This window comes from Rhea pennata, chromosome 1, assembly GCF_028389875.1.
Source record: "Rhea pennata isolate bPtePen1 chromosome 1, bPtePen1.pri, whole genome shotgun sequence".
NCBI lineage: Eukaryota > Metazoa > Chordata > Aves > Rheiformes > Rheidae > Rhea > Rhea pennata.
The window spans coordinates 88,741,469-88,766,100 of NC_084663.1; the positions used below are offsets into that span (position 1 = coordinate 88,741,469).

Sequence of the window (24,632 nt, forward strand, 5' to 3'; positions counted from 1 at the left end):
TCCATTGCTTGCATGGTCTTTTGAAAGAACTTCGTCAGAATGTAAGAAAATATGATTTGCTTTGGCGTTGGTGCTCTAGGCCAAAAAACAATTTCAATCATAGAATCAGTAAGGTTGGAAGGGACCTCTGGAGATCATCTAGTCCAACCTCCCTGCTCAAGCAGGGTCACCTAGAGCATGTTAGACAGGGTTACATCCAAGCGGGCCTTGAAGATCTCCAGAGAAGGAGACTCCACAAGCTCTCTGGGCAACCCTTTCCAGTGCTCCGTCACTCTCACAGTGAAGAAATTCCCCCTCACATTCAGGCGGATCTTCCTGTGCTTCAATTACTGCCCACTGCCTCTTGTCCTTTAGCATGGCACCACTGAAAAGAGTTTGTCCCCATCCCCTTGACACCCTCCCTTCAGGTACTTGTACACATTGATAAGATCCTCCCTCAGTCTTCTCTGCCCCAGGCTGAAGAGGCCCAGCTCTCGCAGCCGTTCCTCAGAGGGCAGATGCTCCAGCCCTCTGATCATCTCTGTAGCCCTACGCTGCACTCTCTCCAGAAACTTCCATGTCTCTCCTGTACTGGAGAGCCCAGAACTGGACACACTACTCGAGATGAAGCTTCACCAGGGCTGAGCAGAGGGGCAGGATCACCTCCCAATTCCTCCTCCCTCCTCCTTCTCTGCAGAGCTGCTTTCCAGCAGGTCGGCCCCCAGCTTGTACTGGTGCCTAGGGTTATTTTTCCCTACATGTAGGACTCCACACTTGCTCTTGTTGAACCTCATGAGGTTCCTCTCTGCCCAGAAATTTCAAGCTCTGCTTTAAAATGTGTCTGGAACATCTGACGGTGTATTTCAGGTAAAATAAAGTTGGATGCTGCCAAATTGCATTTTAATTTGTCTTTTTAGTTAAAATCACTTTATATTAGAGAACTAACCCAATCTGTAGCCCAAATTACTGGTCTCTGCTTTCTTCTCCTTCCATCTCCAGTAGTATTGCCTGGGGTAAAGAACTATACCAAAATAGGAGAGAAATGTCATTTTTGTCGTTGGTGACTTACTGAGACTCTGTCTTAGCAGTGCTAGATACAGTGGTGCATCCAAGGAGTCGAGTGATGAGTGAGGTAGGGTGGTTTGGGGCTGGCTGCAGTACCATTTGAACATTCTGACTTCAGATTGTCTTTTTTAGTCCTTGATAAGGCACACCACCTTCAATTTTTAATTTTCCAGCCGTACGGAGGTGCACAGGTAGCTCATGAAGAATCAAACCTTAAACAGACCTAAGTCCTTTGCAATAGGTAAAAATCACACATCATTTATCAGAGTGAAAAGCTGTCTGGCAAACCAAGCAAAGTGCTGAACAGGACCATTTTCAGAAAGTGTTTGTTTTTTGCTTTGGAACAAAGCTCTTGTAAAGGATAAACATTAGCTGCCTTTGGCCCAATCTTTGTTTGCTCACATAGCAATGTTGTTTAGAACAGGACTGAAAAAAGTAAAAGACTGGCAATGCTGTGATGCCTTGAAAAAAAAAGCAGCAGCTGTTACTTAGGCTCTTAACACAGGCAAAAAAAAAAAAAAAAAAAAAAAAAAAAAAGTCCAAGTCTTCTTGGTGGTGTAAACTATTCAGGCAATAATACACCTCTTGGGGTGGAGGGAGAAATAAGAGAGAGACTCAATTTTTGCAGAGGTCTGCTGAGCAGTTTTCCCGCGGTCACAGTAGGGAGCAGTGCTCCAGCTTTGCCAGGGCTGGCAGCTGTTGTCAGGTGGATGCCCAAGAGCCCTGAAGAAGCGTGAGCCCTACCCGAAGAGCATTGCGATAAACGCCTGGGCCTCTGGGCAGGGCCAAGCCAAACCCACTCATGGTGGCACCAGGACTGGGCTATGAGGGCCATTTTGGTGGCTCTAAGCAAAGCCCTATTGCCTCTAACAGTGTTTTGCTGGTAACAGCTACATTGAGACCTTTGTAAGAGGCTGTTCCCCCCCACACACTTAGTCCAATTTCTGGAAAATACATTTATTACTCCTCACATCCCTAACTGCTCCTAACTACAAGGTCACTTCCAGCATTGCCAACACAGTTGTATTTTTTAAAAGCCAGGTTACCACATCACTGTTTGTCTTCCATAGCCAGGGAGTTTTTCCACCAAACATTTCAAATGCCCATAACAATCACTATTTAATGTAGTGGCAATGGTAAGTTGAGTCTTGTATTTTATGGCTTAAAGGAGTTAGGAATGAAAAATCTCCATGCTTCTATGCTGGGGCGGGGGGTGGGGACCAGAGGTTCTAACTGCAACTCATCACCTGACACTTTTACGCAGATAAAATTACTTCAGGACATTCAAACGAGCTAATGGCCGCGCACGCAAGCTAGTCAGCCCAGCCCAGGCCAGGCGCGGCCCAGGCACCCCCTCCCTTGCGCCTGCGCGGCGGCGGCAACACTGCGCGCGCGCGCTCTCCCCGCCCCGCCCTGCGCCCCCAGTGAGGTCATAAAGGTGAGCGAGGCGGAAAGCCGCACCGCGTTCCAGTGGCACCGCCCCGTGCTCCCGAGCCCCAATGGGAGCGGACGCTCCCAACAGCCCCAGGCTGCGGATTGGTCCCGCGCAGGCAGCTGGATGGCGTATTCGGGCCGCCTCATCCCCACACATCCAATCAGAGGTCTCCGCCGAGGAAGCCAATCGGAGCCCGGATGCGTTCTCCGCCTCAGGCTGCGTATTGAAGCCGTCCCAGGGCTGTGTAAGAGAGACAGAGCGTCCCCCCCATTGGCTCTCCCGCTTCGGCTATCTTCGGGTGGGCCCGGTAATGGTCGGAACAGAGGTCTTCTTCCTATTGGCTCCCCGATCGCCTGCTAGGGCGGTGGCAGCGATTTCCGATTGGGTCCGCGATCTCCTTCGGGGAAATTCGGCTGCGCCCGTAACGACTTGGTGATTGGTTGCGAGCCATTACAGACATTTTTGTAGAGGCCTCAGGATTGGTCCCGAGGAGGCTCGGATGTTTCCGTAAGGGCCTCGGGCTGGGGGCTGGCTAGTGCGTCGGGCTCTTCGGCTAGGTATTCACAGAAGGTGCTTAGGGCCGTTCCGCAGCGTAGGGCGGCAACGCACATAGGCGGCTGCGCGGCTTTGGCGCACACGCACAGCGCAGCAGCAGGAGCCCGGCACGCAGCGAAGGCAGCAGCGGGGACAAAGGGACCGATCGGCAGAAACGGGGAGGGGGGCCCGGCAGGAGGCAGCCGGCGCCGGGAGGGAGCGGCAGGAGCCTTTAGCCGGGCGGGCGAGTCTCATGTGCCTTGGACGCCCGGGGAAGCAACAGCCGCCGCCGCCAGCGCTCTGAAGCCGGGTGACGAGGAGCTGGGGAGCCGCCGCCGCCGTCATGGCCTGCACCGCCGCCTCCGGCCGCCGCCCGCACTGCAGCCTCCCCAGCCTGAGCCGCCGCCAGCTGCCCCTGCGGGCGCAATGAGGAGTCGCGCCGGAGCCGCCGCCTCAGCGCCGCACTGAGAAGCCTTAGCGAGCGAGCGAGGCCGCCCGGGCCGCTTCACTCCTACTCCGCCCGCCGCGGATCCCACCGCCCTTGCCGGATCCCCTTGCAAGCGGGGCGCATCACCTCCTGTCGGCGGATCCGGGAGCCCCGAGATCCTTCCGCGGGGGAAAATAGTCCCGTTGCCTGCTGCCTCCCGAAGAGGCGAGGGGGAAGGAAAGGAGAGGGGAGGGGGAAGAGGAGGAAAAAAAAAAAAAAAAAGAAAAGAAAAGCTCAGCGACAAGATCAGAGGAGCCCGGCCATAAGCCTCCGCCCCATGTGACTGGCGCTCAGGGTGGGGGCAGCGAGGCCTAGCAAACCCCCATCGCTTCCCAGCCGGGAGAAGGCGCGGCGGCGGGGGCACTGCGGACTGGGTGGAGGCGGCTCGGGGACCCGCTGGCGCTGCCGGGAAGGATGGTTTTATAGGAGGAGGCGTGAGGCCGAGCCCCGAGAAGCGCGACCCGGAGACCGAGCGGGCAGGGGGCTTCCCGGGGGGGGGGGAGGGGGGGCCGGGAGTTGAATGTGGCAGGTTTGACCCGTCTCCTCCGGCTGAGCGCGAGAGGAGGAGGAGGAGGAGGAAGGCGAACCCGCGGGAGCCGCCGGCGAGAGGAGCGGCCGAAAGGAAGACGGGAGGGGAGAGAGAGAGAGAGGTGACCAGGGGCAGAGAAAGCGAAAGAGACCATGTCAGGGCGGCCCAGAACCACCTCCTTTGCGGAGAGCTGCAAGCCGGTGCAGCAGCCCTCAGCCTTCGGCAGCATGAAAGTTAGCCGTGAGTATCGATTCGCCTCGGCGGGGCACATGCCGGGCTTTTAAAGGGTCTTCCATGGTTAAGGGCGGGGGGGGGGGGGGGGGGAGGGCGTGATCTTTATTATTTTTTTGGGGGGGGTCGGTAAATACAGTAACGCATCGGAGCCTGGTCAGTGGCAGAGTCCTGGGCTGCCTCTGGCCCTGGATGAGGCAGCTCCCTTTCTCTCCCCCCCCCCCCATTAACCTTGAATAGGCACACATCATGGTTTCGTTTGGGGCCTGTTTAACCAAAAAAATATAGATATTTAGCAAAAAATACCGCTTGTTTTGTCCATTTATGCGGCCTCTTATCACCGCCAGCATTGTGAGCTGTCCGTTTGGTCAACTGAGAAGAACATTTCTTTGGAAAATGGATTGAAAGCTCTAGAGGATTTTTTTTCCCTCTCCTGTGAAAGGAGGAAATGAATTATGGGCCCATAGGTATGGTCATGACATTCATATTCATTATATGTTTTTATAACTGTGGGTTCTCCTGGAGAAACCTTAGAAGATTTTTCCAGGCACCCACAGATTGGGTGTAAGCACCTTTTGTAAGCCTTTTTCCTTTTTTTCTTAGGGGCTGCCCTAAAAGATATATCTGTAATATGAATCAGGCTCTGGTAAAATGCTCTATAGAGGGGATAAGGAAATCATTAATATGACGTGTGAGTCTATGGAGCAGTTATTTCAAGCTCAGTATGCCTTTTCCAGTTTTCTGATCAGAAGAATTTTTCTTTAGAATGAGGCCTAGCCTTTATTCTGGACAGACATGTTGTATATTGAGTAAGTGTTTAATATGTGCTCATCCTTCATATTCTAGCCAGTGGGATTGGCTATTTTGTGTGAATTGGAAGTATGTATGTATGTATATGTGTGTGTATATGTTTTTATATATATATATAAAAAAAATCTTAAATGTACAATATGAATGGAAAAAAGCCCTGTTCCGATTCACTAAAGATCGGGTACGTGTCTGTAATACAGAATTTGTTGACTCTTGATCAGAATATGTTCGTATTAACAATTAAATTGTTCTTGCAGGTTAATGTTAATAGTATAGTTCCCAAAAGTATTTTCTTTTTTTCTTATGGAAATCGAGGATAGCATCGATACAGGACCTGGAATGCTTGATGTGTGTTACTGTTCAATTGATCTATTTGATACTTGTATATAGCCACACCTGACAGCATTGTGTGTATGTATATCATATTGTTTTGAGCATCTCATGCCAAAGCTGTATATGATTGTGAGCTTTTTGACATAACAAATTTTGGCGTTTCTCTGCACTGACATGTCTTCCACTGCAGTTGAAGCCTTGAGGAGAGCACTGGGCTTAGGGTCTTGTCTACCTTGTATCTGCATGGTCAGAGTGCCTGCAGTACTTAGAATAAATGGAGTGCAGTTAATCCATATTAGCAGCATAAGAGTGTATGTTTGATCAGACCCAGCATTAGCATGTATTAAGACTCTTAATTTATATGGGGAAAAATTGTATATGACTCCATTTTAATTTATTGATTCACTTTATGTGAATGTGGAATAGGAAGCACATCTTATTGATCAATATTTCTGCAGGTGGCTCTGTCTAAACGAATCAGACCTAGAGCTGTGATGCTCAGAAACTGTATTTGTCTTATTCAAGCTTTAAAGCTTGAATCTTGAAAGGACGTTGATACTCTTTTCCATTTATTTGAGGTCAAAGACTGGACAGATGCTTGCCTATGAAGAGGCTGCTAACTGATGCAGGCTAACAAGTTTGCAAATATGATTCAATCCCAAGTGTTTAACACTGAGGGAGAAACAAAGGCCATAGCATAAAGCACACGCACTTGTGATAACCCCCACAATCGCTCTAGTCATGTGCCCTGGTCCTTCTGCTGTCTGGAAAAAAATGTCAGAACAAAGCAAGAGAACTACATACAAGGGCTCTGTGGGAAATACAGTTCATATTTTCAGTTAATCTATCCAAGTAAGAGACTCCAGAAAGTTAATTTTCTTTTTCTTTTTTTTTTTTTTTTTTTTATGCTTTGTAAGAGTAGGGCTGCTGCTGGGTGCCAAAAAGGGTAATACTTTTCTCATTCTCATGAGTTCTAGTAGCATCTTATGGTATGATGTAGCAATTCGTCTATTAGCAGGGTTGAGTGCTTGGAAAAAATCACTCGTGTGGTGAACAGGGAGTTTCTTGGCTCTTGCTTTTTGGTGTTTATGTATAGATAGATACTTTAATGACATTCTGAGCCCTTTTAAGTGAAAGCTGAGGTGAAAGAATGCTTGTGAAATGATGAAAATTGATGGCTCAGTGTTCTGAGTCCTGTAGGCAGCTTTAGTACCTCTGTCTTGGTGCAGGTCTTCTCCAAGTTGCCAGGGAGTGAAAGGTAACTTGCTTTGTCAGCTTCATTGCTTGTATTTGAAAGCCTGGAGGAGCAGTGGAATTAAATGGTCAGGCATTGCCTGGTATTTCCACAGCTATTGCTGCTCCTAGCTGGGCACAGTAATGGCTATCTAAGAAGGAAGGATTCAAATGGTGGTGAGGAAAGACTATATGAAGTAGCGGAGGGCTCACTGATTCATGCCTTATCTAGGATAAGAGGAATTGGAAAAGATTGTTTGATTCGGTGTATATGCGAGAAAGAACAAGCAAGTTTTTCATCTTCTCCCTGGGTAATTTATTAGACTTTGTTCTCAAAGATGGTACGAAAGCCTGAACCTTGAAGGAAAGGACAGAAGATTCCCAGCAGCTTCTCCTTTCCTGGCTCTTGGAAAGATGACTTCTCATGCATCCTGCTCTCATTGCTCTGTAATAGGATTTATAGGGATTTAAACATCCCTGTAAGAATAGGAGCCCTGGAGCCTTTTCATATATCTTCCAAGCCATACCTGCATCTGGAGAATCTCCTGAGATCTGAATTTATTTATTTTTTTCTTTATATATTTGATTTTGAAGTCATTACACTATTCTTTCCATCCTTCCATATGGATTTCTACATTAAAGTAATTTTCAAGAGCTTGTTTTGTGTACAGGTCTGTTGCTGGGTTTGTTGGCTTTCTCACACAAAAGAAGTGCATGCCTTCTGTTTAACTTGTCCCTAAACTGGTAGGAAATGCATAATATAACAAAGATCTCAATTGTGAGAATTTAGCTATAACTTTAATGTTGAATAGTTCAAGAAATCAGCTGGATTTGTAACTTCAAAATTAGGTGATGAATATCAAAATCAAGAGCTTCCAGTTTTCCACTTGCGGACATAATCTGTGTGAGTTCAAAGCTGTCTTTTGTTCTTCACCTAGTTGTTCTTACATTGCTTCCAGATGTACGTTGTTTCCCAAATGGGACAAAAATAAAGGGTAGTCATGCAACACATGACCAAAAATATCTTTATAAAAATAGAAGTCTTCAAGTTTGCAGTTTCAGAATTTTAATCTAATGACTGTAGAATTGTAATTTTTTTTCCTTTTCCCTGAGCTTCTGGAAAAGTGTTTAAAGTAGCACTGAGTCTTTGTAGACAGCAGTAGATGTTGTAGCTGTAGCAAGTATTTATTCTGTTGGTCAGCGGTAAATAATATCAGCACTTGCCATGAAAAGCTGTTTGCTCCATGTGCAAGTGTCATGGATTTGTAATAGATATGCAAAATTTTGTTAACGTTGAGGTTGAGGAAGACAATTTTATTTGCTTTAGCTAATGCTAGTGCTGTATGCACAATCTTGATTGCAAAATCTAAAGGACAATCTTGTAATAATTCATTCAGGACTCTGGAAGAATGTTATGCTGGTGCCAAACTTGTTTTTTGTTGAAGCCTTTTCCCCCTCACTTCTGCTTCTTCTTTGATTTCGTGTTTTTTCACACTTTAATCTTCCAAAAGCACAAGCGGTTGGTAACTCTGTTGCTGTCTACTTTGTACACACGGTACTCCCTGCTGGTGCATGAATTTGATGCATTTGTCACTGGTACAATGGCTCTTTAAAAAGTGGCACATGAGGTAATCAAGTTTGGGAAATGTTGCTCACCAGGTATGCACACACAATAAGCCAGTATGCTAAATATGACTGCTTTTCGGGTAGGTCACAGTGTCTAGGTTTAGTTCAGTACTGTGTGATACCTAGGTAGATCTGTATAAAGAGCTTTGGGTAGAGGAAGAGGGTAGCACGCACAATTTCAGTGAGGGAGTGAATGGGACTGAAACAGGCAAAATGGCTCAGATAACACTGCCTGCTCTTTCTCAACTCCGTTAGGGTAGGGCCTTCTCTATTCCTTTGATAGCAGTTTCTGCCTAATTGGTTTCCGAAACTGGAAGCTGCCCATCCTGCTCTCCTTGCAGGAGAAAGGGAGCTCACTCCCTTCCAAAAGCCTGTTCAGGGTTGTGTCTGGCCGATCCTAGTCCTGTCCAACTCTTTGACTACTGCTGAGTGAATGGCTATGCTCATGCCTGAACTTGGAAAAATATGGCTTAACAGGGGGTCAGCTAATGACAGTGTACGCTATGGTGAAAAATGTCGCATACTATAGTGTCCCAAAGTCATGCCTTGAAATTTGAAAAGGAATAAAAAGGTGTCTATTGTACTTCATTCTAGTACTGCCAATCTGTTTTCTCTTTATTCATGGCAGTAGCGTTAGTTAAGCAGAAAAATAAGTAATAAAAAAGTGAGGCTTGTCTGTGGAACATGTCACATGATAATTTGGTTTACTTTTCCTGCTGTGCTCCCCATGTGTCATATTCATGTTTTTTCCTGAAAGACATACTTGTGTTCGTTTCTTCCCGACTCTTTCCTCCTCCTGTTTTTTATGTTGCCTCTTCTTCCCTCCAGTGTTTCCTATTATCACTTGATTAACCTTTTCTGTGTTTTAGTAATATTTAAAACATTTTGGTCACCTATTTATACAGCTGTAGAAATCCATACCACTTAAGGAATATGTTCCTTGCCTGCGTGCATCTTGGTTTTAGAAGTCATGCTATTGTTTCATCTCTGAACTTGTTAGGGGTTCAGATGGCCTGCAGCATTCCTGCCCTGTTGTTATCGCAACAGAAGTAGCTTATGTGTTTTGATCTTTGGTAGGGTGGTAGGAAGAAAAGTGGTTCTGTGGCATGTATTGCTAAAGACCACCTCACTGGATGGATGACCACCTCGCTGCCTCAAGAGTTTCATGCTTCTAATTTTGCTGTAGCATGTCTATAAGCACTGTTTTAGACGGAACACAAGTGCTTTTCCAATATTGTTGTCCTGTTTACTTAGAGTAGGTCTTCACGATAATACAAAATTATGGGTTGTTAGCTATTGCTCTTCCTGCCTTCCCCTTTCCCTCTCCTTTTTTTTTTTTTTTTTTTTTTTTTTTTTTTTTTTTTGGGGGGGGTGGGAAATTAAATGGGTGAATTAAAGACTCTGAAAGTATACAAGGTATCTATATCTGTAAAAAGTCTGCAGTCAGAGCTTTGTGCTGTGAACCGTTGTAGCATTTCTGGAAATGAATTAAATGCTAAACTCCTTAGTTATCTGAACACATCAGCTAAAACACATTCAGGGTGATTGGAGAATGCTTGTGGTCTCTTTGTTCAAGCTGTTGGAAGGTTTTTGTTTTGAATGATTTGTTCAGTCCTGTTTTAAAATGGAAGGCTTGTCAACTTTGAGTTTCCAGAAATTCTACAGACTTAACATTTGAACTGTTTTATGGACTTCTTTCCCCTTTGTTTCATTTAAATTTTTTAACTGTGCTCTGATGACTTGTAGTCAGCCACAGCTAGGTAGTGTGGGAAGTGTTAAAGCAGTTATCTTCTTCTGCATCTCTATAGTTAGTGGAGTGACTTGGCCGCTCTTTGGATTTAATGAGTGTTAATCCAGTGTAGCCTTGAAAGATGAATAAAACTTCTAAACCCAAACTGGCTATGAAAAGGAGGTTGTTGAAAGTTTAAGTGCCTCACGAAACAGCTCTCCTCATTTTCCTTGGACCCAGGTCCATATGTAGCTCTATTGACACAAGGATCTTCCGTCAGTAACCTGCATTCATAGATGCTCCTTTATGTATGCTGAAAATAAATACCTTTGCTAATTACAGCTTTCACTCTGTGGCAAGAAAAGATACTCCCTTGCACACAAATGCTCAAAACCCATGTAGTGCTATAGAGGTCAAAACCCATTTCTTCAGATGCAAAACCAGAAACTTTATAGCACTTCTCATCTGATGGAGGCTGTGGCTTAAATGCTGCGTTTTGTTGTTGGGGAAGGTGTAATTTTGGAGAAGTGATGGTCTATGTATGTTTGTATTTTTGAGCTAATTTTAGATGTAGCTCTATATGGAGTGCATTGCAGAAGTCTAGTCTTAAGGTGAGAAAGATGTGAGTCATAGCTGCAAGATACACCTCTTCTAGAGATGGCTACTACATTCCAGTCATGCTCAGATGAGTAGTGTTTCTGGTCATGCCACTGTATCTCATTGAACAGTGGCCTAGGATTAAGCTCTACTTCAAGCTTTTGAAAACAAGATTTGAATAGCAAATACAGGTAGAACTGCCTTTTCTAAATGTTCAGACTCCTCCCTCCTCACCCATTGATATCAGCTTATGTTTTAAAGAGGGAGTCAATCAGTTAGGTTTAGTCTCCTAAACAGAGACAGCACACCAGATAAACAGTAGTATTTTTGGAGCATGTATGATTAATCTGAATATAGTTGTAATGTTCTGGCTTTGCAGTAGGGAAGATGAGAATTTCAACAGAAATCCATGTGTCAGAGCTGTTAAAACATTTCTGTGTTGGCCTCTGATTGTTATCAAAAATGTGAATACCAAGAAGTTGTATTGATATGCCTCTAAGAGAAGTGGGCAGGGATTTTTTTGTACCATCAGTGCTATCAAAGAATCTTTTCATTAGGTGCTCTCATCACAGATGACTTGTCTGTTGTTCAGGAAAGGAAATAAAGCAAAGCAGTCCATTCTATGTGGTTATCCTTTGCAGACTGGAAGTTGATTTGAGTATTTAAGGCAATTTGTTCTCACTCTAGTTTTCCTTATAATGGAAGAAAGGAAGGTTGTAACATAACTTACCAATGTCAAGCACTTTTTTTAATGTAATGTAATTTATTTATTTATTACGAACAGGAACTACACATTCTGAAAGGATGGCACTTGTCCTTAAGAGTGTTGCCACTTCTCCGTAGCAGTGGACCCAGTATTTTCTGACTGCCCCTCTTCAGTTGAAGGATTATAAACCTCGTATCACTAGTGATAATTCCTGCTCGTATGTGGGCGCTGTGGTTCTGTACTTCACTAGTTTGTTGGTATTAATTCAGCCAAGATTAACTGCCAAGTATCTTCTACTTGATTAACTTCTTGATGTTTTCTTAGGCTTCTGCACCAGTAATATGGAGTTAATTTTGCTGAAGAAATACCCTTGTGGGGTTTTAGATGTCCTTGGTATCCACCATGGAAAATTATCTTTAGCTTGGTAATAAGTAAGAACTTACAACTAAGAAAAGTGGTGATCTGCTCACTTAATTAGTTTCACTGAATAGTTTCCTAACTTTGTAATAAGCCTGAATAGGGTTAAGTGTCTTTTTCTCTATAGGCTGTAGGGACCAAGGTAGTCATGTTGAAAGTAGTGGACTATTATGCTAATATTACAGTAAGGTTGGAGCGAATTATTCAGAGATAGCTGTTACTGTTTTTCCTTTGATTAGGTAACTTCTGTTAATCTTTGGTAAATTGTGGAAAACAACTCTCAGACACGATACCTCATGGGAATGCGAGGTGGTATAGTTACCTAGCCCTCAACTTGTCTCTTCAGGCAGTGGGCATCTTTGAAGAAACCTGTTAGTAGTCTACAGTGTCTGCCAAAAGAAGTACTACATTGTAATAGAAGAGTGATGCTTCCTACCTGTTTCTTGTCCAACAGAGGCAGCAAGGATGTGGCAAGTGAAATTGGTTAATGAAGTATTGACTTTCTGATTAAAAGGTGGTGGGGGGATAGTCCTGGTTGATACAGCTGAACAAGTAGTGCCATAGAAGGTCTATGGACGGGACTTGGGAAAAAACATTCTGCTGTGCATGCATGAAGGCAAGTGTTTGAGTGTAGCTGTAAAAGTTACACAGTCTTTTGTATCAGAGCACTCTAGAAGGAAAGAAGTTGGGTGTTGGCTCTGAAACGGTAACCAGAAGGGAAGCAGCAACCGAATTTTTCTAACAGAGACAGAATTTTTTAGAACCACAGCTGTAGAACGTGGTATGTTTCGACTTTTTTTGTAGGAGAATAATCCTTGTCGGCCACAAGCCCTATAGTTCAAAGAACTATTTTTGCCAGGAATGCAGGCAATTGTTTAATTTCCATACAGGCCAAGAATGTTTTGAAGAAAGATAAACTGAAATGTGACTGTTACTGCAAAGGATAGTTTGACTTTTTGCAGTGCAGAAAGAGGAAGATTGTTTTAGTTGCAGCTGATGGGGCTATTCTGTCGTCCCTCGCCCCCCCCCCCCCCCCCCCCCCGCTGCAAACATGATCATCTAGAACCTATGTTGTTATTCATATTGTATCTCTCTTCCATGCTTCATTTGGTTTAACTCAGGTGAAATCAGGGGGAAAAAAAATCTGGAACATGTTGGATTGTCCTTTGAGTGGATGTTCTAGAGGGAGGAAGGGGATACAAATTCATCAGCCTAAATAAACAGAATATTTGATTGTTGGCCAAATAAATATGAATCATTTGGCATGGATCTATATCCTTGTGAATGAAGCTCATAGCTATAAGTGAATTTCCCTACATTTATGAGAAGTTGAATATCATCATCAGAAAATGTGTTGTGCCTTGCTGAGAAGATTTTTTTTTTTTTAACTTTCTGGCATGGCATACTTTTTGCAAGTGAATAGATGCAAGATATATGTATACACACACACACACACGCACACATATATATATATATATGTGCCTTATTTACAAAAATATATATGCATATGTGCAGAGCGCAATGTTGTCCTCAGGAAGGTCTTATTTGTAGACCATTCCACTTCCAGTCTTGCAACCTTAAAAGGATTGGAAGTGCTATCTTGGGAGCCATGGATATGTATGGTGTATTGCATAGTAGTAGTTTAATGTTGTGCTTTTTTGTGTTTCTCTCAAACAGTAGAGTAGAAAAATCCTCCTAAATACAATTTTTGGCTTTAGAGACTTTGAAATAAGTTTAGTTTTTTTAAGATCAAGTGTATTAATACCCCCAGTGAAAGACTGCAGGGATGATTTGAGGGTCTTGGGCAATGGTTTAAAGCCCCATAGAGAGCTAGATGTATCTTTGTCTGTTCTTGTTTTCCAGTGGGTCAACTAATGAATGTTTAGCTGAACAAAGTGCTCTTGCATCAAGTTTGTGCAGAGTGGAAATTTTGGACCTGAACTTTAGGACAGCTGATGCTCTTCCTCAGCAGGAGATGGGAAGTCCTTTGATTGCAATTCCTAAAAGGGAAAGAACTGGCATTTTTTAGATTGAGCTTAGCTTTGAAATTGGTGCTCTTTGATCTGTATAGAAGGCATGAATTAATTTGGAGGTGTGTAGAGATTCTTATTGTGCAAGTGACATGGGGTTGACAGTTCTGTACATTTGCTGGGCTCTTCACATGTCTAAGCAATGCAGATCAGAAACAAATTCTTGGAGTGTCATGCAATTAGAGGAGGGTTATAGAAATCTAATTGGGTTAAGGTAAGGTCGTCTTAGAGTAACGAACACTACCAAATTTGTATATCTGTTATATTTCATGATAGACTTCAACTTTGGTGAAGTGACACTTCTTTTCAACTTGAGTTACTGTCTTTGAGTGTCGCTGGAAACTGAAAAGGGTGTTGCTGGGACCTGTCTCAGCAACAGAATTGTGGCTATTATTCTCCTAGCTGGGACGTTTGAAAGACTTCTGGGATTTTGAAGACAGGTATAGAAACCTCACTTACATATGCATGAAGTAGCCCTCATATTTATGGATGCCAGATATTCATGAGACTACAAATAACACTTTTTGTTTGGTATCCATACTTTGGTTTCATGCAATAGCCTGCAGATTTTTTTTATAATCCGCTGTATTTTTTCATGGGTAGTTTTTTGGCAGTTGGTGGTTGACTGAATTTAGTTAGATTGTACCAGGCTAACTCTAGAAGAGAGAAGTGCAGATGCATTTATGCAGTGTACCTAACTTATAAGTATGATAGTTCAGAAATACTTGTACTGGCAACATGTCATCACCTGCTTTTCAAAATACATGGTGAAAGCAGAATTTTTATTCTTATCTGATGCCATAATTGCAAAATGTGAATTTCTTTCACGGTTATTTTGGAACATGTAGTAGCTACATATGCTTTTTTTTCTTTATTCTGACATTGTGGGGGGAAGGATGCCACCCCCCCATCCCCAAGAGAAGGTTTTCCTGGCAAACTAGATCGGATTCAGTAGATTCCGGTTAAGAACAAGCACGATAAATGGTCTTCTGGCAACCACTTTATATTTATGCATATGTAAATATATGTGTGAGTATGTGTGTGTGTGGAGAGACATGCATGCATATGCACACGTGAGCACACAGTCAGATGTATGATGTGAAGTTGGGGAGAAGATCTAGGTTTCTGGGATCTAGAATTTAAGCCTAGACCATGTGTGAAGGCTGTGCTTTAGAGCTACTCTTCAAAGACTGTTTAAAAGCTTCTTGCTGACTCTGGGTTGGCTAATTGCATTTCAGTGAACTAAACTTGAGAGTGATGTTTAAATACTTGAATGATACTTTTGTTAGTAATAGTGAACCTGCTTCTTGTCTGACTTCACATGGTACATTTTGTGACTTTAAATGTCCTATCCCACTGATGATAACATTTAATTTTGATGCTACTAAGGTAATTCTGAAAGAAGCTGACTGCGACCTAATCACCAAGTAATATCCTAAAGTACTTGTAAGGTAGGAAGTGAAATTTCCAAATTCAATAAATTTTCAAGATTGTGTGTATGTGTATATACACACAAATATGTGCACGCACAGTCTTTTTAAAACTTGCAAACTGACCTTTCATGAGTTTTAAGTAAGAACATAGTCATTATGTAACTTTAAAGTGGAACTTTTTCTGTTAAAATAGTTTTTGATAGAGGGAGGAGCTTGAAACCCACTTAAATTTTTTAAGCATCAGCAGTGCTGTTTAGTAAACCTGTAACAGTATGTGCTAGGTTATTATGGGCTAGGTTTCAATACCTGTGGATTTCTCAGGATATAATCACCCACCCTCCACACCCCTCTTAGGAAATTACAGGCTGTCTACATCAGTGTCTGACTAGATGATTCAAGTGTTGTGTTGAAGCATTCTTATTTTAATGTTACTATGAGCAATATAGAAAAAGTGTGAGTAATAATGATCAGACAATACTGTTAGTATTATGTTTGATTTTGCTAATGTAAATTATGTACATATGTTATCACAGAAGTGTTGCAGTCAAAGTTGTGGCCTTTTGTTCTAAATTTTGGATTGGTTGGTTTTGTACCTTATCTTCTGTACCATTGCATTATTTTATTTTTACTTTCAAAGCTGCTTATGATATTCTTGTCCAATTATTTGGAAGGGCTGGTAGTACATGGGTTTTTGAATATCCAAAATAAGCAAGTCAAATGACTGTGCAGCCTGGTACGTTCTGTACTGTGGAGGTTTTACCTCTCCCAGAGTTGTGTGTTACTGTACTTCCAATGAAGTTCTACAGTTGTGGTACATAGGGCTTTGCTGGTGTACCCATCCATCTGTAGGGCTGTAGCAATTAGTAGCCTTCTCCTAGCACTTTGAGGATATGCCTTGAATCTCTGTAGAAATGGCACAAGCAACTCTACGGGGGCGAAAAAAGGCCAGTGGAAGTGGTATCTCCATTATGTGTGGTAGTATGCCAAGTATTTTTCTGAGAAATGTAAGAAGCATATGAAAAATGTATCAGTAGTCCATTAAACTGTAAAAGCAATGGGGATTTTTGTGTGATAAGAAAAACAGTTGTCATCCCTCAGGATTAGGTTTTCTAGAGCATTGCTATGCATAGGGTATTATAATTTTGTGTTGAGACTGTTTTCTTGACTGCAGTATATTTGAGAGACCTATTATTTCAAAATGTAGCAGCGAACAGAATAAAATTTCTAAATTTCTAAAAATGTAGATAATGTCCATAGCTTTGTCATGAAAATCCCTTAATAAGGGGGTCACATGTTTGCCTGTGCCTGAGGAGGAATAATGAACTTTCATCTGACACTGAAGAGAACATGTAGGTGAACTACTGGAGACTGCTTATTTTGAAATCCCTTGAATTCTAGTAAGTAGTCTGGTCATCATCTATTGTTCTGTCTTTTGATTTCTCATTCTGTCTGTAGTGATACGAAATCCGTTCATACCTAAACTTGCAGTAAGTCGGTCAATAATTCCTCTGTATGGACTTACTCAGTTTGTGCAGTCAGCTCTGCCATATTTATCACTAGCTTTTATGCTTACGTAGAAGAACAAAATCATTAAACACTAAATACATACCTACCACATACTACCCTTACCTCTGTTTTTAAATGAGATCACAAAGAGCTAATGCAATAATAATGGCATCCTTGCCAGGTTTCTATATTGTCTGTTGTAGACTGTGCCCCTTTGCCTGTCCTACAATAGACCATATAATGTGTAATTCCTCAGATGATGTGAAAAATGGAGCTGAGTTAAGACAACATGTTAGAAGTTGGATGATCTGACTTGAGAGTCTCATTGCTGCTCCTGAAAGTTCAAGAGTGTCTTCTGTGCAGTGCAGTCAGGTAGATTGGTGCAGTTATGAATTCCTTTTGCTTCATCTTGGCATAGTATTAAGAAAAATATTCCTTTTGGTTACTAGAAGAAATAGTTGAAATCCTTTAGAAGTTATTCAAAATGGCTTAAAAAAAACACAAAGAAAATCCAGTATTTCTAAGGTTTTACAAAGTGACACAGCCTGTGGCTGTCCTTTGAAGAAAAGGGTATGCAGACCACATTACTAAAACCCCTTAAAAGGACATTAGCCATGGGACTTCTTGGTAAATGGAATTAACTTTGCAGAATGAAAGTGCTTGTTTAAAAGGATACCACTAGCTAAAAACTTTTATTTTGTATACTTTTACAGAATCCTGCTAACTTTTCTCTAGTAATTCAGTATAATATCACTTTCATTTTTTTGGTTTCATTTGTGCAGCTGAGAGCTCCTTTGTCATATAAGCTGATGTTGGACAAGGTAAACAAAATGCAGTGCAGGAGAACAGTGGCATAAAATTAGAAGTGAAATGAGAGAAGGTCTAGGGAACAGGATATAGTCTTGTTTCTGTCCACTTGCATATCAACACTTTTGTGTATCATCTTTGTGTAATGTGCTGTTAGATAAGGCTACTGAATGTGCTTTAGAAATCTCTTATAAATTGCCATATTGTTGTTATTTCTCGGGTGTTTGTTTTTGGCTGGTCTTTAACACAAGAATCTGAGTTCGGTTAGGCTTTGATTTGACCCAGTGTATCTATTCTTATAAAAGAAACATAGTCTTTATTGTTTGTGCTCACTTCTGTCCAGTTAATTATTCTATATATTGCAGTAGAAACTCAGGCTTTTATTTGTCTAAGAAGGATCTGCTGCTGTTATAAAATAGTACTTTGACATTAATGGGGACTCCTGATCAAACAGGGAGGATGGGGTCAAGTGAGATTCTGCAGAGTTTTCTTAGGTGTCGTGGGAGTATCTTTTGCAACTGATCTGAGTAAACTTGCTAGACTTGCAGACTGTATTACCTTGAGAGGAGCTGCAGGGACTTCAGAACGTATATTCAAAATGCTCTTGACAAATGGACATGGTGGTATGCAAGTAGGATGAAGTTCAGCAGGGGCAGATGCAGTTTGTTAGATCTCAGTGAGACTCAACTGCCCAGATAAGAGTGGGAAGTAAATGGGAGGGCAGGAGCTCTGCAGGGAAGAATCGGAAGTTTGAGGTTCTTGCACTGGTCATGAATCAACCAATGCCTCAGAAATAGCAAACATTTTGCTTGGTTTATTAACAGGAATGTCATATAAAGTAGATGAAGCTACCCTTCTTACTTCCCAGTGTGCTAATAAGGCTAAGCTGAATCGCAGTGACTAGTTTTGCTACTAAAAGAAGAAAAGTTTGTAAGCAAAAGGGAGTGATCAGAGTTCTAGAAAATGTGCTCTGAGGAAAAGCAGAGTGCATTTAGGTTGATTTCTTTCAGATGAAACTGAAAGGAGATTTCTTTGATAACATTCTCTAAATATGTTTAAGATAGCTGGAAAGAAAAGACTTAAACCATTACCTGCTGGAGATGAAACGAGAAGTTGTGGGCTTGAGCTGCAGGAAACATGGCTTAAGTTAGTTGAATCAGCTCTTAAGAACTGGAGCACTCAAGCAGATTAAGCTATCGGATTCCTAGTATTGACTATTTTAAAAATATCAGAAAAGTTTGTCAGGTAGTTTACATACAGAGGTTTGCAGAGATTTGAATTATGACAGCCTGTGGTTGCTCAGTGCCTTATTTTCTGTCTTTCTGGTTAGTTTTACATGGTCTAGACAAGGATTTCATTTATAGTTCAGTATTCCTGCTTGCTTTCCCCTTGGCATGAAGGAGGCTAGGGCTGTCAGTAGCTTGCTGGAGGGCAGTGGATGTGAAGTTGAGGATCTGTGAAAAACACCACAGCTTTAAGGCTTTCAGGCAAGGTCATCTTAGAGATTTGTTTCCGTTTGGGACAAATAATTGCATATACTAAGTTCTCAATCTTTAGCTCTGATTTTGAACAGACTTTTTTAGCCTTGTGTTCAGGTAAATGTACCCTACTTGGAAGGGCTTAATCTGTTGGAGGTTGCATTTTTAGTAGAGATATGAATCTGCTGTGAATTTTGTTTTTTGACATAAGTGCTGTTGATATGAAAGCTTGCTCTAATTTGGGAATCTTGTGCTTAGCTGAAAGCCACAAAATCTGTGTGTGTATTGGGGGGGGGTTGTCTCTGCAGCCTGGATCCTAAGAAAAACAATGCCATCCTTTGATTTTTTTTTTTTATTTTTTATTTTTTGGATCCTGTGGTTGTTACTTCAACACAAAAGAATTTAGCACAAGTCAAGAACTGCTCAGACCTTCAGCTTTATGTTACAGTACTGCAGTAGCTGTACAAGTACCATGCTTGTAATGGGGAATACCTGCCCCAAAGAGCTTCTGGGAGGGGTAGATTAGTTTGCTGTATAAAGCCAATGCATGAAGAATATAGGTCCCTTCATTACATAGCTTTTTCCTCAGACCTTGTAGATCTCTCAAGCAGATTTAGGAGCTGCATCTTTGACCACCAATGTAATATTGAGGAACAAAAAGTAGGAAAGTAAATCTTGCTTAAATTATATTGTCAGGTATTCTCTCCTTGCATATTCTTCTGGTTAGTCACCTTGCTCTATCTTTTTCCTGTTGTCACTTTAGTTTGTTTGCTGTATGGTGGTTATTGATGGTAGTCACTTTGGGTTTTATTTAATGGGCAAATGTCTGAAGATTGTAGAAACCAGATGTTGCATAGAATATGAACCAAAAAAGAAAAGGAATTCTTAGTCTTCAACATCTGCAGAGCATAGATGTGTTTTATTTTACTTGAGTATTCTGGTTTAAAGTATTGTCTTTGTTACTTTATAACTTCTTGTGCTAGTTTAACTTCTCGATTCCTAAAATTTGGAGGGGTTTTAATTGCCTTCTGCCGTTCTTGAGATACAAATAAGAAGAATGTGTGAAACTCAAGTCAGGAGTCCTCACATGAGAAACCAAAAAGATGCTTCAGAAGAAAAATGGTCATCTGTGAAACTGTGCTGGCATGTGGTTTTCCAGGTGATGCTGAAACTGAGTTGTAGTAAGCAAATGCCTCTCTTTCAGCAGCTCACAAGGCTTCAGTCATACTCAGTGTACATATGAGGTTACTATAGAAGGCAGAGATCACAGAATCATAGAATCGGTAAGGTAGGAAGGGACCTCTGGAGATCATCTAGTCCAACCCCTGTGCTCAAGAACAGGGTTAGAATTAGACAGGGTTACATCCAGACGGGCTTTGAATATCTCCAGAGAAGGAGATTCTGGGCAACCTGTGCCAGTGCTTCGTCACTCTCACCGTGAAGAAATTCCCCCTCACGTTCAGGCGGAACTTCCTGTACTTCAGTTTCTGCCCACTGCCTCTTGTCCTTTAGCATGGCACCACTGAAAAGAGTTTGTCCCCGTCCCCTTGGCACCCTCCCTTCAGGTACTTGTACACATTGATAAGATCCTCCCTCAGTTTTCTATGCCCCAGGCTGAAGAGGCCCAGCTCTCGCAGCCGTTCCTCAGAGGGCAGATGCTCCAGCCCTCTGATCATCTCTGTAGCCCTACGCTGCACTCTCTCCAGTAGCTCCATGTCTCTCCTGTACTGGGGAGTCCAGAACTGGACGCAGTACTCGAGATGAGGCCTCCCCAGGGCTGAGTAGAGGGGCAGGATCACCTCCCTCGACCTGCTGGCAGCAGTCTTCCTAGTGCACCCCAGGATACCATTGGCCTTCCTGACCACATGGGCACATTGCTGGCTCATGGTCAACTTGTTGTCCACCAGCACTCCCAGGTCCTTCTCTGTAGAGCTGCTCTCCAGCAGGTCAGCCCCCAGCCTGTACTGGTGCATGAGGTTATTCCTCCCCATATACAGGACCCTGTGCTTGCTCTTGTTCAACCTCATGAGGTTCCTCTCCACCCAGCTCTCCAGCCTGTCCAGATCTCTCTGAATGGCAGCACAGCCCTCTGCTGTATCAGCCACTCCTCCCAGCTTGGTATCATCAGCAAACTTGCTGAGGAGGCACTCTGTCACCTCATTTAGGTCGTTCATGAATAAATTGAGCAGGATAGGACCCAGTACTGGGCCCTGGGGGACTGCAGAGATCTTCAACTGCTATTAATGTATCTTCTAAATTTACAATTCAATATTGTAAAGTTCTGTTGAAACCTTACTTATTCCAGGTGGTTTTGGAATAGGGTATGCAAAAGTAGATAGATCTTAATTTTTTTCTTCCCGCCTCATAATCTAGATGAGATGTGAGGAAATAACACGGAAAAGAGAGCCTTATATGAAAGTCCTCCTAGGATGCAGTAATGGTCCAGAATGCTTTGTCCCTCTGCACTGACTTTGGCTGATGAGACTTCTAGCTGTAAGAGAGAGGGTCTTCTTGGAGACTTTTCTACTTTGTTTCTAGACAGTGCTTTGCTAACGGCTGTATTTAGTGTTTGCTCTGACTTTGACACACACAAAATAGTCCACTTCTTAGATGGTTTAAACTGTCATGGACATACAGTTTTTCTTTGTCTGCAGCTGTCGTCATCTGAATGATGGAATAGTTTCCAACTTCAGTATTGTGGAAAACTTGTTCGTCTTTCATTTGATAGCTGTGGGGGCAGTTTTATTGATGTTTTTAAGCCTCAGTTCTTGATGTGACAAGATGTCAGAGAGTAACCTGGCATCAGTAACAGCCTGTATGAAAGAAGTATGGTAGGGCTTAACTAATTTTTTTTTAATTGGAATGATTCAGATAAACTGAATTTTCTTAAAATTGCTAAAGTAAGAAAAGTGTTCCTCCCCCCTCCCCCATGTACACTCTGTTCCCTTATCTTGTTTTTGAGCTCATAAGTAGAGGAGGTAAGTATGAAACAGTTGGTTGGCTGAAACTGTAAATTAAAGCAGTTCTTGTTGGAATAACTCCTTCCTCATGGAGGAGAAAAATTGTAGAGTAGTCACTTGGAAAGGAGCACCCCTCTTTCCATACTGCTTAAGATATTAGGGAGTTATCTTTGTTTAAAGATTCTTTTTGTTTAAATGGTCAAGTATCACTTTCTTGCTGCTTTACCTTTACTGTAGTCTGTAATTGTACTTCAAAGCAGATAGAACCACAACTATCTTGCAAGAAGGTATCTCTGGAAAATGTGGTTATTTTTTAATTTTTTTTAAATGTCAGTGTTTAGCTGATGTTACTATATTTTTTGTGAGTTCGTCTAATGCAAATATATATATATATATATATATATGTATAAATATATGTTAGGTAGAAGTGGAACGGCAGACTTAAATAGGTCTGGTTTAAGGAGTGTAGTGATGCACCTTTAGATACAAAAGAAAGTAGTGATAACTTGATGTGCCAAATCTTACTCGTGTCTTGAATATGCATTTAAAAATGTTTCAGGATGTTTTTGGTTTTGCTTTCAAAGCTCTCTAAATCTGCTAGAGGTGGAGGTAGAAGCATATGCAAATAGACTAAGTAGTTTCCAGATTTTGACCAAAAATGATGTGCAGATCAGTGCATAGAATTGGGAAGTTAAGCATACTAATTAAAGCATGCAGTGTACCCAAATCTGTTGTTTGGTTTTAGTGGAAGAGAACCATTGCCTTGGCTGTAAGCAATAGAGAAATACTTTACTATACCATCTTTCAAACCCACGGCAATGAGAAGAGAATGAAAACGCTAACGTTATGCAAGAAAGTCTCAGTAACAGCGCTAGAACTTATACTCTTCCCATTTTATCTTACCTTTTCTTCTATTTTGAATGCTCTTAAATATAGAATAAATTCCTGTTTTCACTAATAGAAGAGTAGAATAATGTAGAGAAATAATTTTGTGGCCGTGAAGGTGGTGGTTGTAGAAATTACCTGCATTTCCTGATATGGAGAGCTCTCAGTTGAAAACTTATCACTTAGAAATTTGCAAGGATAACAGCATGACTGGAGCCTCTGAGCAGTGCAGCTCCAGCTGCATATGTGGTTCTGGGCAATATATTTCCGACAGACAGGGAAATTGGTGGAATCAGCATTCCTGCCAAGACCGCATCTGGAATACTGTGTGCACTTTTGCTTATTTGCGTTTCTGTGAGAGGTGAATTCACTCTGAAGCCCAAACCAGGATTATGGGGGAAAGGAGAACCTGGGAGTGAAACTGATGGATTGTTCTCAGCAAAATGGTCAGAGAGGACGTAATAGTGTGTGTATATATATATATTTATTTTCTTCCTATGTGTAAGTGCTTTTGAGGATGGAGTGAACAAACACTAGTTTAGTTACTGCTTTTGCTTGCCTCAAGTACAATGCTTGTGCAAAAACAAAGACAATTTAATTATAAAATTATTCCTCTTCTGCCTGGAAAATCTCCACCCTTTGCTTTCCTCTGGCTCCCTCTGTGTGTCCCCCATCCCCCTCCTCCCCCCCCCCCCCCAAAAAAAAAAAATATAGAATAGCTTTAAGCATGAGAAGGTAGGGACTTGCCTTGATTAAGTGCAGACTCAGGACTAGACAATATGATTGTCTTCAGTAGGAACAAATTGGACTTGGAGAACTATGAGATCCTTTTCATTCTTCTGCTTGTTATAAAACGCATATGAAAAATTAAAGCAAAAATGTTTTCATGATTTTAAAACAGCAAGAATAAAACCCTCAACAAAAAAATTGAGCCATGCTGAGGGGGATGTTCTGGCATATATTGAGCTGGAGACTTTTTGTGGCTCGAAGAGGAGGTTTTGCTTGTGCTTGTTAAAAAGAACAGTTGTGTGCCTTTCCTCCAGACCACTAAAGTGGCTGGAATAAAATTAAGATGAATAAATAGAAACATATTAATTTGATTGTTCATGAACTGGCATAGAACGTTTCTTTGTGGTTAATAGTAACTAGAACAGCTATGTAACTTTATCAGATGTTGAGCTGTCTTGACTTGCATTAACTTTGTATACTAGCTGACTTGTTTTCCAGTGTCTCTCCTGCTTAAGACTTGAGACTGGCACCAAGAAGTATTTTGTCTAGATGATAATCATGACTTTTTCCAAATATTTTCATTGAAAAAAAAAAAGAAACTAAAGAAACTCTGTCTTGTATTGAGTTTGACTGTCTAATTTGGCCAGGTTTCTACCATCTCACTTCATGTAGTTGAGCAATTTTTTCACCTCTTTAAGAGACAGTAGTAGTTTTTTTTTTGCCTTCAGGATACAGGGAAAGCTCACAGCCTATGTAGGAGAATTCTCTTGTCATTTTAAATCCCATCACTCCCTATGTTCTGGTTGTTCTTCAAGTTCAGGGACTGGATGAGTATTAAGCAATGAATTATGTCTCAGTTAAGCTTTAAATTGCTCTTAGCTGTGATGATTTGTACAACTTAGTTTGAAGTTGGTAAAGGAATACTTGGAGTTTAGTGGAGAGAATGTAGGATCAGAGATGAGAGAATGTATTAGCTGGTATATTCTCTCAGGGTTTGCTGAAACCAAAATGACTTGAAAATACTGTAGACACTTTAACTTCTGAAACTTAAAGCACAGTTACATTTGTGGAGTTCATGGGAGGAATGGGGTTA

The 24,632-nt window shown here is 41.9% G+C and overlaps 1 protein-coding gene across 3 annotated transcripts in view; it reads left to right on the plus strand.

The window, feature by feature from the left end:
- Positions 1 to 2,944: 2,944 nt before the first annotated feature.
- Positions 2,945 to 24,632, plus strand: part of GSK3B (glycogen synthase kinase 3 beta) — a 156,925-nt gene continuing 135,237 nt past the window's right edge. Inside the window, exon 1 of one of the 3 annotated variants that reach the window (XM_062595146.1) lies at positions 2,945 to 4,269. In XM_062595146.1, the coding sequence (XP_062451130.1) occupies positions 4,182 to 4,269 (88 nt within the window). In that variant the 5' untranslated portion in view covers positions 2,945 to 4,181. The remainder of the gene's footprint in view (positions 4,270 to 24,632) is intronic. The other 2 variants (XM_062595129.1, XM_062595138.1) reach the window with 2 other exon arrangements.